A 13,879-nucleotide genomic window follows, 5' to 3' on the forward strand; every position below is an offset into this window, starting at 1 on the left:
CTGTTTCAAGTAGCTGATAAGGACCGCGATGAGCGGCTTAGCCTGACGGAGTTTCTCATGGCGTTCGCAGACGGTCCTGGTGTGGTGCCGGCGGAGGTGGTAAACAGCTGCGTCGCGGATGTGCAGGTTCGGCTAACGGATGAGGAGGTATCGGCCCTGCAGAGCAACTTCAATCGCATCGACACGAACCAGGATGGCGTTATCGATTCGGAGGAGCTCGAGGTGGCGCTGCGGACGTACCTTGCCCCCACGTTTCCGGATCTGACGGATGAGAATTTCAAGGAGATCGTCTCCGTTGTGATGGCCAGCGCCGATGCGGATCAGAACGGTGTCATCTCCTTGTCGGAGTTTATTCGTAGCTACCAGGAGGACCAAGGCGTGCTACCAGCCACCTATCTAGAGCCCACGCAGAAAAGCCTGGTCGGTGCGCGTCAGCTCACCGACGACGAGGAGACGGTGCTGCGGGAGGCGTTCGCCGTGCTGGACCGCAACAACGACGGCTTCGTCGACCTCGAGGACCTCTATCTCGTCCTCTCGGACGCCCTCGGCAGCGCCACCGAGGAGGAGAGCCAAATACGCGACTTGTGCCATTTGGTCATGAGGAGCTCCGACCGCAGCAAGAGCGGCCAGCTCACCGTCACAGATTTTGTCCGCAGCTTCTTGCGCAACATACAACTCATGCAGATCCCTGTGGCGCTCGCCCACGAGCGGGTGCGAGTGGCCTGTGAAAAGCTGCAGCAAATGCAGGACTCGGGGGAGCTTGAGAGGCTCGTAAAGGTGTTCGAAGATCTGGACAGCGACGGCGACGGGTTCGTGGTGCGTTCGGAGCTGGTGAAGGTGCTCAAGGTGCTGTTCCACGACGCCTTTCCTGGCTGGGACGAGGAGATGTTGACCTCGGTCATGACGGCCATCGTCGTTGGGGCGGAGAGAAACAATGGCGGTCGGCTCTCCCTGGAGGAGTTCATCCGCAGCTTTGTCGACGGCCCCGGCGTTCTACCTCCCGAGGCGGTCAAGAAGTGGGACTCCGTCCCCAGGCGTGGCTCGTACTCTACTGAAGACGCTCTGAAGCAGTCGTGCTATAGACCGAGCACCGCCACCGACGCAGATCTCGGTCTCATCGGCGAAGCCTTAAGCCGGCTGTATGCGGAGAAGGGGGCGGACGGTGTCATCACAGAGGACGAACTACACTCCGGCATCGCTGAACTCTACGTTGACGACCCCAACCGCGGAGAAGAGATGTTCCACTTTGCTCTCCAGCAATTTGTGTTGCCCCGCAAAGATGGGGGTTTGATGTGGAGCGCCAACGTCCTTTTCGAAGACGATGTGGAAGAGGAGGTCAGGGGCATGAGGGCAAGCGGGCTCGACCCGAGCGACTCGGCGGTGATGCGCTCATCGACGAGTTCCAGTCGCCGGCCACGCGCTTCAGTGCTCGTCTCCGCTAACGAAGTGGTAGAGCCGACACCGAGCGCGCCATCGCGGACGGCGTGGATGTCGTCTACGCAATCGCCAAAGCATCAGATCTTGTCACCCGCAGCCGATGCCATGGTGCATACAGCCGCTCCATGGAGTCAGAGCAGTAGCGACAAAGCGTTATCGTGCACCTACGCCCAGCCGAAGCGGATAGACGAGGCGGCGATGACGCCAGCTGCTTCTGTCATGCACGACTGGGGAGAGAAGAGGCCCTTGAGCGTCAATGAACTGTGCAGTTTTCGCCCGGATAGCACCATTCTCACGGAAAAGCTGAAGCAGCAGTTCGATTACTACGACATAGAGCAGAAGGGCTACCTGGATCGGGATACTTTCAAGAAGATCTACGCGACTATGGAGAACTACGGGCTTGACCCGTCGCCGATGGAAGTGGACAGGCGCTTCCGTCGCTACTCGCGAATGTCCGACAAGATCTTCTTCAACGAGTTTTGTATCCTCATGCTTCAGCGGGCCCGTCTGTGAGCCGCGATCGACATCGCTACTCTCTCGCAAAGTGTCGGTTACTCTCGCTTCTTTGCTCTCCCTCTTTCTCTTGTGATCTGTTGGCGCTCGCGCAGCGGTAAGCGAAAAGGAAAAGAGAGGTGACCTAGCGGTGGACGTTGCGTGTTGGTTTACGTCTGCGCGCCGGTGTGCCGGTACAGTTATATACGCGTTGCGCACCTGTGTGCGTGTGGGTGTGGTGCTGGACTGCGTTTTTCTTTGCTTGTTGCTCTGTGCTCTTCCCCTGGGTGTCTCCCGTCATCGATGTAAGGCGGCGTACCTTCTGCTGCTATTCTGTGTGTGCATGTGCGCCCCCCCCCCCTCCTCTCCCTCCCCTCTATGTCTCTCTCTCTCTCTCTGTCCACCTATAAAACTGTGGCATGCTTTTCCTGCTCTCCTGTTTCGTATATATGGTACGGCTTCCCCTCCCTCCCTCTTCCTCACGTTTGGCATGCGTTACTATGTACAGTAGACCCTCACCTCTTTCTGTTTGTTTGTTTGTTTGTTTGTCACCGTCGCCGACTCGTTTCCGCATGTGACTTTTGTGGTCCCTTACGCCTTTCTCTGTAGAGCGGTCTCCCCTCGGCTCCACACTGCTTTCGCGTTTCTCCGCTTTTGTCGAGGGGGCTTCGCGTGGCCACCCACCTCTTCCCTCCTTTTCTCCCTCTTTTACATTGACGTCGCTTCCATCGTGTGATGTTCGATTGTGCTTGGTTTTGCCAGTTTGTGTGCGCGTGCGTTGTGGACTCCGCTGTCGTTATTGATTGTGACATCATCTCGGTCTTGGAACAAGCGTTTTTTCACTTTGCCTTTCATCTTGGTGGAATCTTTATAGGAAAGGGGGGACGCGCTCACCTTTGCCATCGCTTGAACACCCCATCAAATCTGTGGTGCCGCTCTCTCTCGCAGTTTCCATGCACGAGTGTAGGTGCCTATATTTGTTTACCTGTTCGCGTGTGTGCGATGATATGTGAACTCTATTCTACTCCCCTACTGCTGCTCTCTCCCTCTCTTTCTCCTTTCAGTTTTTGCTCGTGTATGGTTTTGCCCCTCCTTGTGTCGCTCCTCTCTCCAAGTTCTTCACTTCTTCGCCTTTTTTTTTTGCCTTCCTCGTCTCTCTCTCTCTCTCTCTCCCTCTCCCCCTCTCTGTTCTGTTCAACGCTCCGCCAAAAGACGAGGGCAGACCACACTCAGAATGCATAATCAGGAGAGGTCGACTTGGCAGCGCCTGTGAGGAGAACTCCGAGCAGTTGCCACCAAACATGTTTCTTTTCTTGGGCAGACAACAGGAAGGAAAAAGAAAGAGCAATGAAATAATGAGCCAGCAACTAACCGAAAAACAACCAATAACATACCCAACGAAACAAAAAAACAGAGTGGGTACATTGCTCCCGGAGGGCGACACAGAAAGACGAGGTTGCGACTCTCCTTGACAGATACAGTAGCCTGCTCTGCAGACCCGTCCGTGTCTGTGTCCGTGTCTGTGCGACTTCCACCTTCTCTTTGCTGATGCCGGTGCGAAAGAGGCACGTCAGCGGGCAAGCTCCTCACGGTCCAACATTGCTTGCGTAGCTCACTCGTCACTCAGAGGGGGAGTGGAGGGTAGTGATGATGATGACGCGACGGTGCGCGTGTGTGCGTCACTCTGCTATCCCGTATGGTTGACTCTATCGCTGCATGTCTCTCTCTACTGTCACGCTCGCTTTTCCTTTCATTTTTCTATCTCCATCCGCACCATCTCTCAATCTCCCTCTCCGCCACGTGCGCACCACACGCCTGCGCTCGATACCGGACACAAGGTGCTTGACTGTGTACGCTGCAGCTCCAGCCGCTGACCTTGCGGGTGTTTGCATGCCTATTTCCGTACCACACTGAGCTGTTTGCTTTTTCCCCGTTGTATCTTTCTTCTCGCCTCCCCCTCTCTCTTTATCAGCTCTCGTTTCTTGTTTCCATTCTTTTCGCTGTTTGCTGTCTTGTTTGGTGCTTCCTCGCGTGTAAGGGGCTTCGTCTTTTCATTCGCATACGGCTCACACTGTCGTAGACGTGCGCGTCTCTTTCTCCTTCCTGGCCTCGTCCCCTCCGCCGCGTATCCCACACCATCCGTCAAGAAAAAAAAACAAAAATAAAACCGAAGCTATCAAGTTTTTAGTGTGTGTGTGTGTGTGAGGTAACTATAAGGCGGCCACGGGTCTTCTCTCAAGCCAACACGCTTGTGTTGTCGTGTGTCCTTAACAAGGGAGGCAAGGCGCTCTGCGTGCTCTCGTGGACGGGAAGGGGTTGCTTCTCTTCCCTACACGAGTGTTACGCGTAGGAGACGGGAAACACCCCTTTTTGTTTTGCGTTCCCGCACCACATCGGGGGCTTTTCTTTTGTGCTGTCCTCATCAGTGAGGGAGGGGAGGGAGGGGGGGGCGCAACCCTGTTTTTCTGCGCGTGCGTTTGCCTGCCGGTTGTTGGGGATATCTTCGTGCTTTCCTCTCGTTCTTTCGTTCCCTCTTTCCAGTCGCTTCCCATACCTCACACAGCTTGTGCGTGCGTGCGCTCGCGTGCGTGTGTCTCTTTTTTTTCCTCCATCTCTGTCAAGGCCCCCCCTCCTCTTCTCCCCCTCTCCCCGGCGTTTCCTTATTTGGCTCCCTCTGATCTGTTTGTGTGTGTTTTCTTCCGCTCCGTCGTTGTGGCGGGGCCGTTCCGCTTGGTTGACTCGTTTCTTTTCTTGTGTTCTACCCTTTCGTTTTCACGCGTGTGCTCATAGCTCCTGATCTTTTTTATTTTTCTTCCGTTGCCCTTTCTCTATTTGGAAAGTGCGTTGGTGCTTGAGGCCGTCAGCAACGTTCTTCTCCTGTACGCTAGGAACAGCAGCCACAGACGCCCTCAACAACACACACACACACACACACACACACACACACACACACACACACATATCAACGTTGACCACCACTGGCGCTCTTCACGTTTTTTCAATTTTTATCAGAGCGTGTGCGTGTTGGTGTCTCTCTTTATCTCTCTCTCTCTCTCTCTCTGCGTGCTCAAAGTAGGTGCTACTCTTTATTTTCGCTTCTTCTCCCTTTCTGTGTATTCGTGTGCGTTTCTCTGTGCGTTCTCGTGTCTTGGGCAGTGAGCTGCTCTGAGGCCTTCGAATCATTCTCTTCTGTGTCGTTCACATCCTTTGTTACAGCGTGTTCACAAGGCTACATTGAAGTGATAACCACTCGGCACCACCGCGACCGTATCTCAGGAGCACGAAGCTAGGATTGCTCTCTTGCGCGGTAAGTCTCGCTAACTGTCTCTCTCTCTCTCTGACCCCCTCTCGTCTCGGATACAGCGCTCATTTTCTTGCTGCCTTGTGGGTTTGTCTTGCTGTCCTTCTTTTGCTCTGTTCCGTTCATCAACCCTTGAAGGGCATCTTTTCCTCTACCAGCTTTCGCTGCGCAACTCGATTCGACGTCACCTCTACTGACTTCTCTTCTTGCGGTCAGCGCACACACAGCAACAGGGCAACGCACATGAGAGACGAACGCGAGTGACTTTGCCATTGCCCATACACCACCTCATCGTCGATCATAGAACACACACCATGGACAGCTCAAGCGCATGCGTGCCGTCACGTTCGTGGCAGAGAAACGAAGAGGTAGCCCAACGCCCCATCTGCACTTTCTTTGCCATGGGTGGCTGCTGCAAGGGAGCGCGGTGTCCATTCTCGCATGAGCTGGTGCAGCTGCCGCCGAAAGGCGTCGACGCGTCGGGCGGCTACTTCATTAGCGGTAACGTTGCAAACTACAGGGCAGCGGCGTCCACCTCGACGGCTTCGCCGTCGTCGCGCAGCTTCGTCGGTCGGTGGGACGACCCGACCGCGTCGAGCAGCACCGACGGCTTGTCAACCCTTGCGTCGCCTTCCTCGTGTTGCGTGACGACAGGCACGTCTCTCAGTGCTGAAGCGAAGGAGTGGGTCGGAGCTGACAGCGCAGCCACCTCCTCCTCTGCCAACTCGGCCACCGCCTCCATCACGTCCGTTCAATCGCTGCGAGGTGCGGCCTCCCCGACCTTTTGCGTGAGCTCCAGCTCTCTTCGCTACAGGTCTGCGGCCTTGCGTCGCACTGCCCAGCAGGTGTCACCGCTGCCCATGCCGCATTCTCAGCGGGACTCTCAGCCTCAGCCCCAGCAAGCTCAAACGCAGCTGCAATCACAGCAGTCGCAGAAGCCGCAGCCGTCGCCACCGCAGCCACAGCTACATCAGCAGCACAAGCGTCAGTATCAGCCGCCGCCTCAGCCACGCAGCGTCGCGAACGCTCTCTCCGCTCTACTCCCCAATCACTCGGAGAGCAGTGCCGCTGCAGAGACACGCCACACATCGGCGGCGCCTGCGCACCCCGCTGCCACAGCGCGCACCGTGTCCTTCACGCAGTCCTCTAACGGCTCTGGATCGACGACTATAGCTGCCCTCGCCTCTTTCTTCGACATGCAGCGCGTTTCCACGGGCGCCCCTTCGGCGACGCCGTCCAGCGCCGCATCGCAGCCAAGCAAAGTCGTCTTTGCCACTCGCCGCGACGATCAGACGCCAGCCACCGCACCAACGCCAGCCACCGCGGCACCACCTCGGTATACCGCCGCCTGCATCACCCTCGCCGCCTCCAACCAGCGTTTTGATCCCTCGCCCTCCGCTCCCAGCATCCCGACCACGGCCACTCCCGCCCCTGCTCACGGCAGCAGCCGCTCGGCCACAACGAGTCAGCACATGGAGGCTCCCCTGCCCCGCAGTCGCGAGGCCCTGGCTACCGGCGCGGAGCACCAAACTGCTACCGTGGCAAAGGCGCACGTGACGCAGAGTGCTGCCCCACCTTCGGCGGCGGCAGCGCCGACATCGCCGCCACAGTATGAGTCGCGTACTGCGTCCTCCGCTCAAACCCGCGTCATGCCGCCGGCTCCCCGTTCGCAACAGCAGCAGGCAGCGCACCAGGCCCAGCAACTTCGTGCACAAGAAGAAGCGCAGCGCCAGGTGCAGATCCAGCAGCAGCTCCACGCCCAACAACAGGCACAGCAACTTGCACAGCAGCAGGCTCAACTGCAACAGTTTCAGCAGCAGATTCAGCCCCAGAAGCCGCCGCCCCCGCAGCAGACGGTGTACATGTTGACCACCTCTCGTCCCCCGACCACCTCTACACCTCCGCACGAAGGTATCGTTGCGCCTGATCAGCTCCCACTCGGCTATACCCTCGCCTACGCTGTGTCCACGCCTACACCAACCGCTTCCGCGGCCACCCCAATCCTTATCTCGGAGCAGCCGAGCGCCGCTCGCCCCACCTACACGTTGCTTTCTTCGTGCCCGCCGCAATCGCAGCTACAGAGCTTTCAGACGGCAAAGGGAACGGTCTTGTACGCGACGCCGGCGCAGGTGCTTACCCAGGCCGCGGCGCCTAGCGAAAACGATGCCCCTCGTCTAATCCTTGTCAATACCGATGGCACTTTCACCGTCCTGCAAGCGGAAACGTTGGCGGCCACTGCCGGCCTTGGCCTGTCTCCGACCATCATGCGGGCGCACTAGTTGATCAAGCGAGATTGCGAGCGCACGTCTAGTTCACCAGCGGCGGCGTCTATTGGCAGACGCCAAGGAGAGAAGGGGGCAGGACGTATCTCTCTTACGTGAATTGTTTTGCTAGCCGCTCTTACTTCTCTCTTGGTGCCTCTACCGATATGGCTTCACTGCAGCGTCTCCCCTTCCTGTTCGTGCTCGGTGATGCCCCTCCTCCTCCTCCTCGACCTCTCCTGATTGGGGTCTTGTCGTGTTTAATTGTGTGCCACCTTTCTGCTACTGCCTCTGCACATTCATGTGTGTCTGTTGTTTGTTTACGCGTTTTTTCTTTCGGCCTCCTTCCCAGCTCTTTCTTTTTCTGTCGTCGTGCTCTCCGTGCTGCTCCGCACTTGAGCGTGCGTGTCGTTGATTGGCAGATTCTTCGTTTCTGCGTGTGCGTCTCTTTGGCTCTCTGATTTCTCTCTCGATTGCGGTTACAGCTCTCGCGCGATTGGATGTACGCTTCTGCGTGTGTGTGTGTGTGTGTGTGCTCATTGGTATGCGCGTGTTTTTTTCATCTGCCGCACGCGCACACACACACGCACACATACACTCGTCCCTTCTCTGCTCCTCTCCCCTTCTCATCTCTAAACGTGGATTGTTCCTTCTGCATGTTTTCTTGCTCACGGCTCTGCGTCTCCTTTTTTGTGTGTGTTTTCGTGTCATCGGCGTCTCTTTCTGTCTGTGCACGCGTGTATGTGTATCTTTGTGGAGCGTATGGATGCGCAAACACAAAAAGTCCTCTATTTCCTTTTGTTGTCATGTAACAGGAGCGTACACGTTGCTGTGTATATAAGCCGTCTTGGGCGTGTGCGCCCGCACCTGCGTGTGCTGGTCTTGTTGTCTTCTTTCCCATTTCTTGCCTTCTCGCTCTAATTGCGCATTGCTTCTTGGCGATTGGGGGAAGTGTGCACCATCTTTTCTCACCTTTTTTTTCGTGTGGCGTTGCTTCTGTTTGTTGTTTTTTGTGCGTTTTCTCTGGACGTATCTATGACTGTGTTGCTGTATCCGCGGCAGTGGACTGACGTGGTGCCCCTTCTTTCTCTCGGTACCTCCCCATTTCCTTTGTTGCTTTCCTCTCTCTCTCTGCCTCTTTGCGAGCGTGCACAGTCGAGATTGCGTTTCCGTCTTTTGTTTTTCCTTCCTCATGTCGATTTCGTGATGGGTATTTTTGCGTGTAGAGCATTGCGCTCGCGGGTAGCTGTGCGTCCATGTGCGTGTGTGTGTGTGTGTTGATGGCGGTGATGGCGCTCCGCTTTTTTTTTGTTTTCCCATTTTGATTTGCATGTTCACATCGTGGTGCTTTTCTCCTTCCCTCTCTTCTTTGTCTGAGTTTCCACTACGAGTGCGCCCCCTTCACTATCTTTTCTTCTTCGTTCTGCCCCCCTCCCCCCTCTGTGTGTGTGTGTCTGTGTGTGTTTTACTGCGTGTCTGCTTTGTTTCGTTCTTCGCATGTGTTTGTCGCTGTGCCTTGTGCCGAGATATATCGAAAAAAAAAATATATGTATATATGTATATATGTATATGATGTCTGCCTTCTCTCTCAGTGTGTATGCTTTTCTCCTTCCAGCGTGTTACGGCGCTTCTTGTGTGCTTTCCTTCTTGCTTTACTATACACGCGTAAGTTCTGTCTATGCCCCCCCCCCTCTCTCTCTCTCGTCCTTCTTTCGTTTTCTTTTTTCACTTCGAAGCTGATTACTCGCCTTCTACATGTTTTCCTCTCTTTTGTGTAGGCGGCCGGCTCATAACTACCTGTTCGTGTGCATGTATGTGGGCGTGTGTGTGTGTGTGTGTGTCTAATGTTATTGTTGTTCTGGATGCTAGGTGGTGAAGGCACTGAAATGGGCACTAGCCCCGCACGTGATCCCCATCCCTTTACACCCCTTTCTCGCTTCCTGCATGAAATTGTTACCCCCCTCCCATATATATGCACCCACGCTAAAGCAAATTCAAAACGAAAGTGAAAAGTGGACGGCATTGCTTACGGGCGCTGATGTGTGTGAACGCGCTTGCGCTTCAGAGGGCACGGGCTTTTCCCTTTCCGGCTGAAGGGCACGCTGGCGTGCGGGTATGTGTAGGTGGTGTAGGACGTGGGGCGCACGTGTGAAGGGCAAAGGAGGCGGCGTATGATATGCGTCTCTGGTCTTTTTTCTGGTGTGGGATTTTGCTGTTGTGGGTGTCTCTCTTTCTAGACTTTAACTTCTGTCTCGGCTGCTTCCTCTCCTGGTCACATCCTTACCCCCCCCCTCCTCCAGTCGCCCATCGTTTCCCTCTTCTCATTTGACGGCGTTGCTCCGAGAGGCACCCCGGAGCGCGACAGGAAGCGCGCGTAGGCGGTTGGTCAAATAGCTCACTCAACATCACTGCTACAACTTCTTTCATTGACGCTTCTGTCCACAAACGCGTCATCGTTCGTCGCCTTTTCTTCCCTAGTTGTTGACATTCTCTTTTCCTATCTGTTCATCTGCACGCGCTTGTGTATGTATCCCTTCCGTTATACCCCTGCATCATCTCTCTCACGGCGTTCTCCCCCCCCCCATATCCCACACTTTTTTGGTTGGTGCTGTTGCGTTGTCCGGGTGCGTCTCTCGTGTTTTGCGTACGGCATTCTATACTTCATACGTTTTTTTTTGTTGCTTATATATATATATATATGTGTGTGTGTGTGTGTATGTGTGCTGCCTTTATATGCGGCTGTCTCGGCGTCATTTCGGGCGTTTCCCTCTTTTTTTCTCCCTCCTTTCCTTTACTGCAAAACGAACTGTGCGGACCTTCGTCTTGCTGGCGGCTCTTGGTGCCTTTATCTTTTCCTTCCAGCTGCATATTCGCGTCGACCGGAGGGTCGGCACGGCATTGTGTGTGACGGCGCATCATCTCGCTCCCTCTCTCTCTCTCTCTCGCTCTTGCGTTGCTTGCCATGGTTCGCTGTTTGCGTTGCCACTATGCCTTTTAGTTCTCATTTTTCGATGAGGTGTAAAGCTGTGCGCGTGCTTACTGGCCATGTCTAATTCCTCATCGTCTGTGCTCTGCGTCCTTGTTCTCTCGTTTCTCGAAGTGTGCTCTCGTCTGGCTACGGGATGGGGCGTTGTGTGAGACAGTCAGGGACACAACAAGAAAAAGGGGGTGGGAGAAGCACACAAATCGATGATCAGTAGGGACTACCTTGCACCGGCAGCTCCTTCACACCAGCGCATTTATGCTGCCTCGTGTGCTTCTTTTTTGTGTGCATGTGCGCGCTTGGTCCCCGTCGCTTGAAGCATCGCTCATTGAGGTTTTGTGAGTGCTGCTGTCCCCCTCCTCCCCTCCTCCCCTCTCTCTGTTCATCGGTGCATGCTGTTTACTTGCCTCATGACGACGGAGCTGTACGTATGCTTATGAGTGTTGCGATTGAGGTGAAGGTCGCCTTTTCTTTTTGGTCTGTTTCGTGTCGTCGTTCTTGGCATGCGTTCCTCCTGTGGTGCGTTGATTGCGTTTCACATTAGTCAGCTGATGGTGCGTCTTCTCTGCGCTGCCGCATTCTTTTGTGTTTATAACTCTGTCTTCACCGCTCACCACCCACCTCACATCGCCCAAGGTCCCTCTGCTACCTTGTATTCAGGGCCTGTTGCGCGTGCGCCTGCGCTCGTGTTTGGCTTGTTGTATGTATCTGTGTATCTTTTCCCTGTTCACCCATTCATTGTTTTCACAGCGATCACATTACCAACGTACGGCGTTGATGTATCTACATGGTGGATGGCTGTGCTTGTCTTTCTACTGATGCGTTTCTTCTGTGCTCTGTTTCTTCGAACGGCCCGTATTCGTGGCCTTTACCTTTTTTTCCTCCAATGTTCCCTTCTCCATGGGAGGACAAGCAGGAGGGGCGGAGGGAAGTGGCAGCAGAGGAAACAGGGCCGTGCTTGTTGCGTGTGTCGGCGCCCGCGCCATAGAAAGTGGTGTGCGTGCGGGCGATGTAAAAACCATTACTTGTGTGCGATTGGGGGTGTTCGTCATTCTCCGACTTTTCAGCTGCCTAAACACCAATGCAAACGCCAGACAGTGCCGTGAAAAACAAAGGCTTTCAGAGAAACAAAAACAAAACGCGAACCACGGCCGTTTTCGTCTGTATCTTCCTCTTCGCCTAAGAACGTTTCGCTGCCTTCGCTCTCCACTGCCCTGATGATACCGTTTACTTCACCATGGTATCAGGGTGTGGAACCTACGGTCTGTGCGGGGAGGCCAAGAGCCTGCAGCCCGGCCTCCGGGCGCCGCTGCGGCCTCTTGGTGTCGGCGGACAGCGCTTGGCTGGCGCGGTGCCGAGGAGACGCGCGGCCATGGTCGCGCTTGGACCCGCTCACGACGAGTCGCGCTGGCGGCCCAGCACATATGCGCGCACGCACCCGCCGCTGCTCTGCCGTTGCTGCGTTGCGGTGGTGTGGAGCGTGATGGCGGACCCGGCCCGCTCTGCATGCACCGAGATAGCAGTGGGCTGGACGACGCCACACGGCGTTGGTTGTCCCGGCACCTCGACGAGTCCTCGCTGCCAGTGTGTGCGCTGCAGGGGATGCACTTCACCCCTGCAGGCCTGGAAGGCACTTGGTTTGCACGGTGTTCAGCCTTTCAGTCCAGCAAGAGAGAGAGGGAGCACGAGCGATGAGCGAGAGCGGCTCCCCCGTGGTACATGCCGATTATGCCCACAGCGCATGCGCGCGAAGCGTGCGGCATCTCTCCTCTATCCCGCCATGCGGGCGGATGAGGCGCCGACCGCGCGGGACGTATCCGAAGAGGGGACGAGGCGGGAGAGGAGGGGCGCCCGCTAGACGCATGTCCCGATTCGACGGCACGACGGTTGTTCCTAGGCGACCAGGACGTGGCCGCAGTGCGGCAGCGGTGTGTGGGCTGCGGCTGTGCATGCGTGTGATTTTGCTGACCATCGTCGGTGGAGCGATTCGTTCAGAGGAATGGAGGCATCCTGTAGCAGTTGTGTTCCTCGGCTTATGTAAGCGCTTTGTTGCGTTTTCTTCGTACGCACTGTTGTCGAAGTGGTCCGCTGGTGTGAGATTGAGCGTGTGTGTATGTATGTCCATGTGTTTATGTGACTATAAAAGACGTCGCTCTTTTTTTGTACTCGTTTTCTGTGTGTGTTTTTTTTTTTTAGGTTTTACTCTGTCGTCTCATCGTTTTATGTGCCCCTTCGGGTTGTGTCTTGTGCGAGTTGCGTTCCAAATAATATATACATATATATTGTACATCTTCTCGGTTGTTGTCGTTTGTCGTGTAAAGACGCTCGGGTGTGTTTGTTGGCGTCGGGGTAGGGGGTTGTTGTTGTAGCGTACACGGTTGTGTGCGGAAGACGTGGCTGAAAGCGGTTCTTCTGATGTTTTTTTTTGTTTTCAATCGTGCCTTCAGTCTCAACGCTCCTGCGTGCGCGTGCCTTTTTTGGGCGGTGTTTGACATTTCCTCACAGCTCTCGGACTGTTGTCCGTCGTCAGCGGAACTTTTGTATGCATTTTTTTGGCCTGGCGTCGTTGTCTCGTGTGTGTTGCGTGAGATGCGGTGTGTTGTTCTTGAATGCGTGCGCCACAAACGGAGGCGTGGGAGGGCTGGCCGATAAATCGTGTGACGACGACGACGAGCCGAAACACTCTGCACCGTTCCCGTGGCGCGCTTCACCCGCCATGCGGCCTCTCTTCACCCCCATTTCGCTCTTCACGTTTCAGATCTCGAGGAGTCGAGTCATTGCAAGCCTTTGGCTCTTGCCTCGCTCCGCCCCTGGCTTACCCACCGCGACAGGGACCCGTGCGCGACGGACGGGGGGGGGTATATGTCTGTCTGTCGTTTTGTGCGTAGTGTTACCCGGTGAGGACTTGAAAACAGCCGAATTCTCGCGGATCGCTTTGCCGGCGCTTGCAGCATGAAGAGCGCGAGTGGAGGGATACCAGAGTGGTATACTCTTCCACGGAAACAAGGAACTCGCCCCGCTCGGAAGCGCTTTGGACCATGTGTTGGAATGCGACATGCTCACCTCTCGACATCAATCTCTTTTTTGTTTATCAGCGTGGTGTTAAGATTTGTCGGTACCGTCTTCCTGCTTTTCAGTGCCTTTGAGGACTGCCAGCGACTGGCGTGGCTGCGCCTCTTTTTTTTTCGGTGTTTCTCTTTCTCTCTCTCTCTGTGCCTCTCGCATCTTTTTGTTTAGTGTTCTCCCTGTGACTTTTCAGTGACGCAACATTAGTGTTTCGTGTGCGCGTGTGTGTTTTGGACGAGAATGTGCATCTGTTCTCGTTGTGTCACTTTCGCATGTTTCGTCGTGTTGCTGTTTTTCCTACTTCTCCCCACATCTTGGGTGCATGCTTATGCGTGTCTC

At 55.3% G+C, this 13,879-nt stretch overlaps 2 protein-coding genes across 2 annotated transcripts in view; both read left to right on the forward strand.

The window, feature by feature from the left end:
* LMJF_30_3360 (putative calmodulin-related protein) overlaps window positions 1-1,950 on the forward strand; it is a gene marked incomplete at both ends in the record, with an annotated part of 2,178 nt that extends 228 nt beyond the window's left edge. Inside the window, one exon of the mRNA XM_001684893.1 lies at window positions 1-1,950. This exon is cut by the window's left edge and continues 228 nt beyond it. Within this exon, the coding sequence (XP_001684945.1) occupies window positions 1-1,950 (1,950 nt within the window).
* A 3,681-nt stretch (window positions 1,951-5,631) lies between these two features.
* Window positions 5,632-7,509, forward strand: LMJF_30_3370 (conserved hypothetical protein; the record flags this gene model as incomplete). The annotated part of the gene is made up of 1 exon (XM_001684894.1): window positions 5,632-7,509. The coding sequence occupies one exon, from the start codon at window positions 5,632-5,634 to the stop codon at window positions 7,507-7,509; it is 1,878 nt and encodes a 625-aa protein (XP_001684946.1).
* Between the last annotated feature and the right edge of the window lie 6,370 nt (window positions 7,510-13,879).

This window comes from Leishmania major, chromosome 30 (genome assembly GCF_000002725.2).
Source record: "Leishmania major strain Friedlin complete genome, chromosome 30".
Lineage (NCBI taxonomy): Eukaryota > Euglenozoa > Kinetoplastea > Trypanosomatida > Trypanosomatidae > Leishmania > Leishmania major.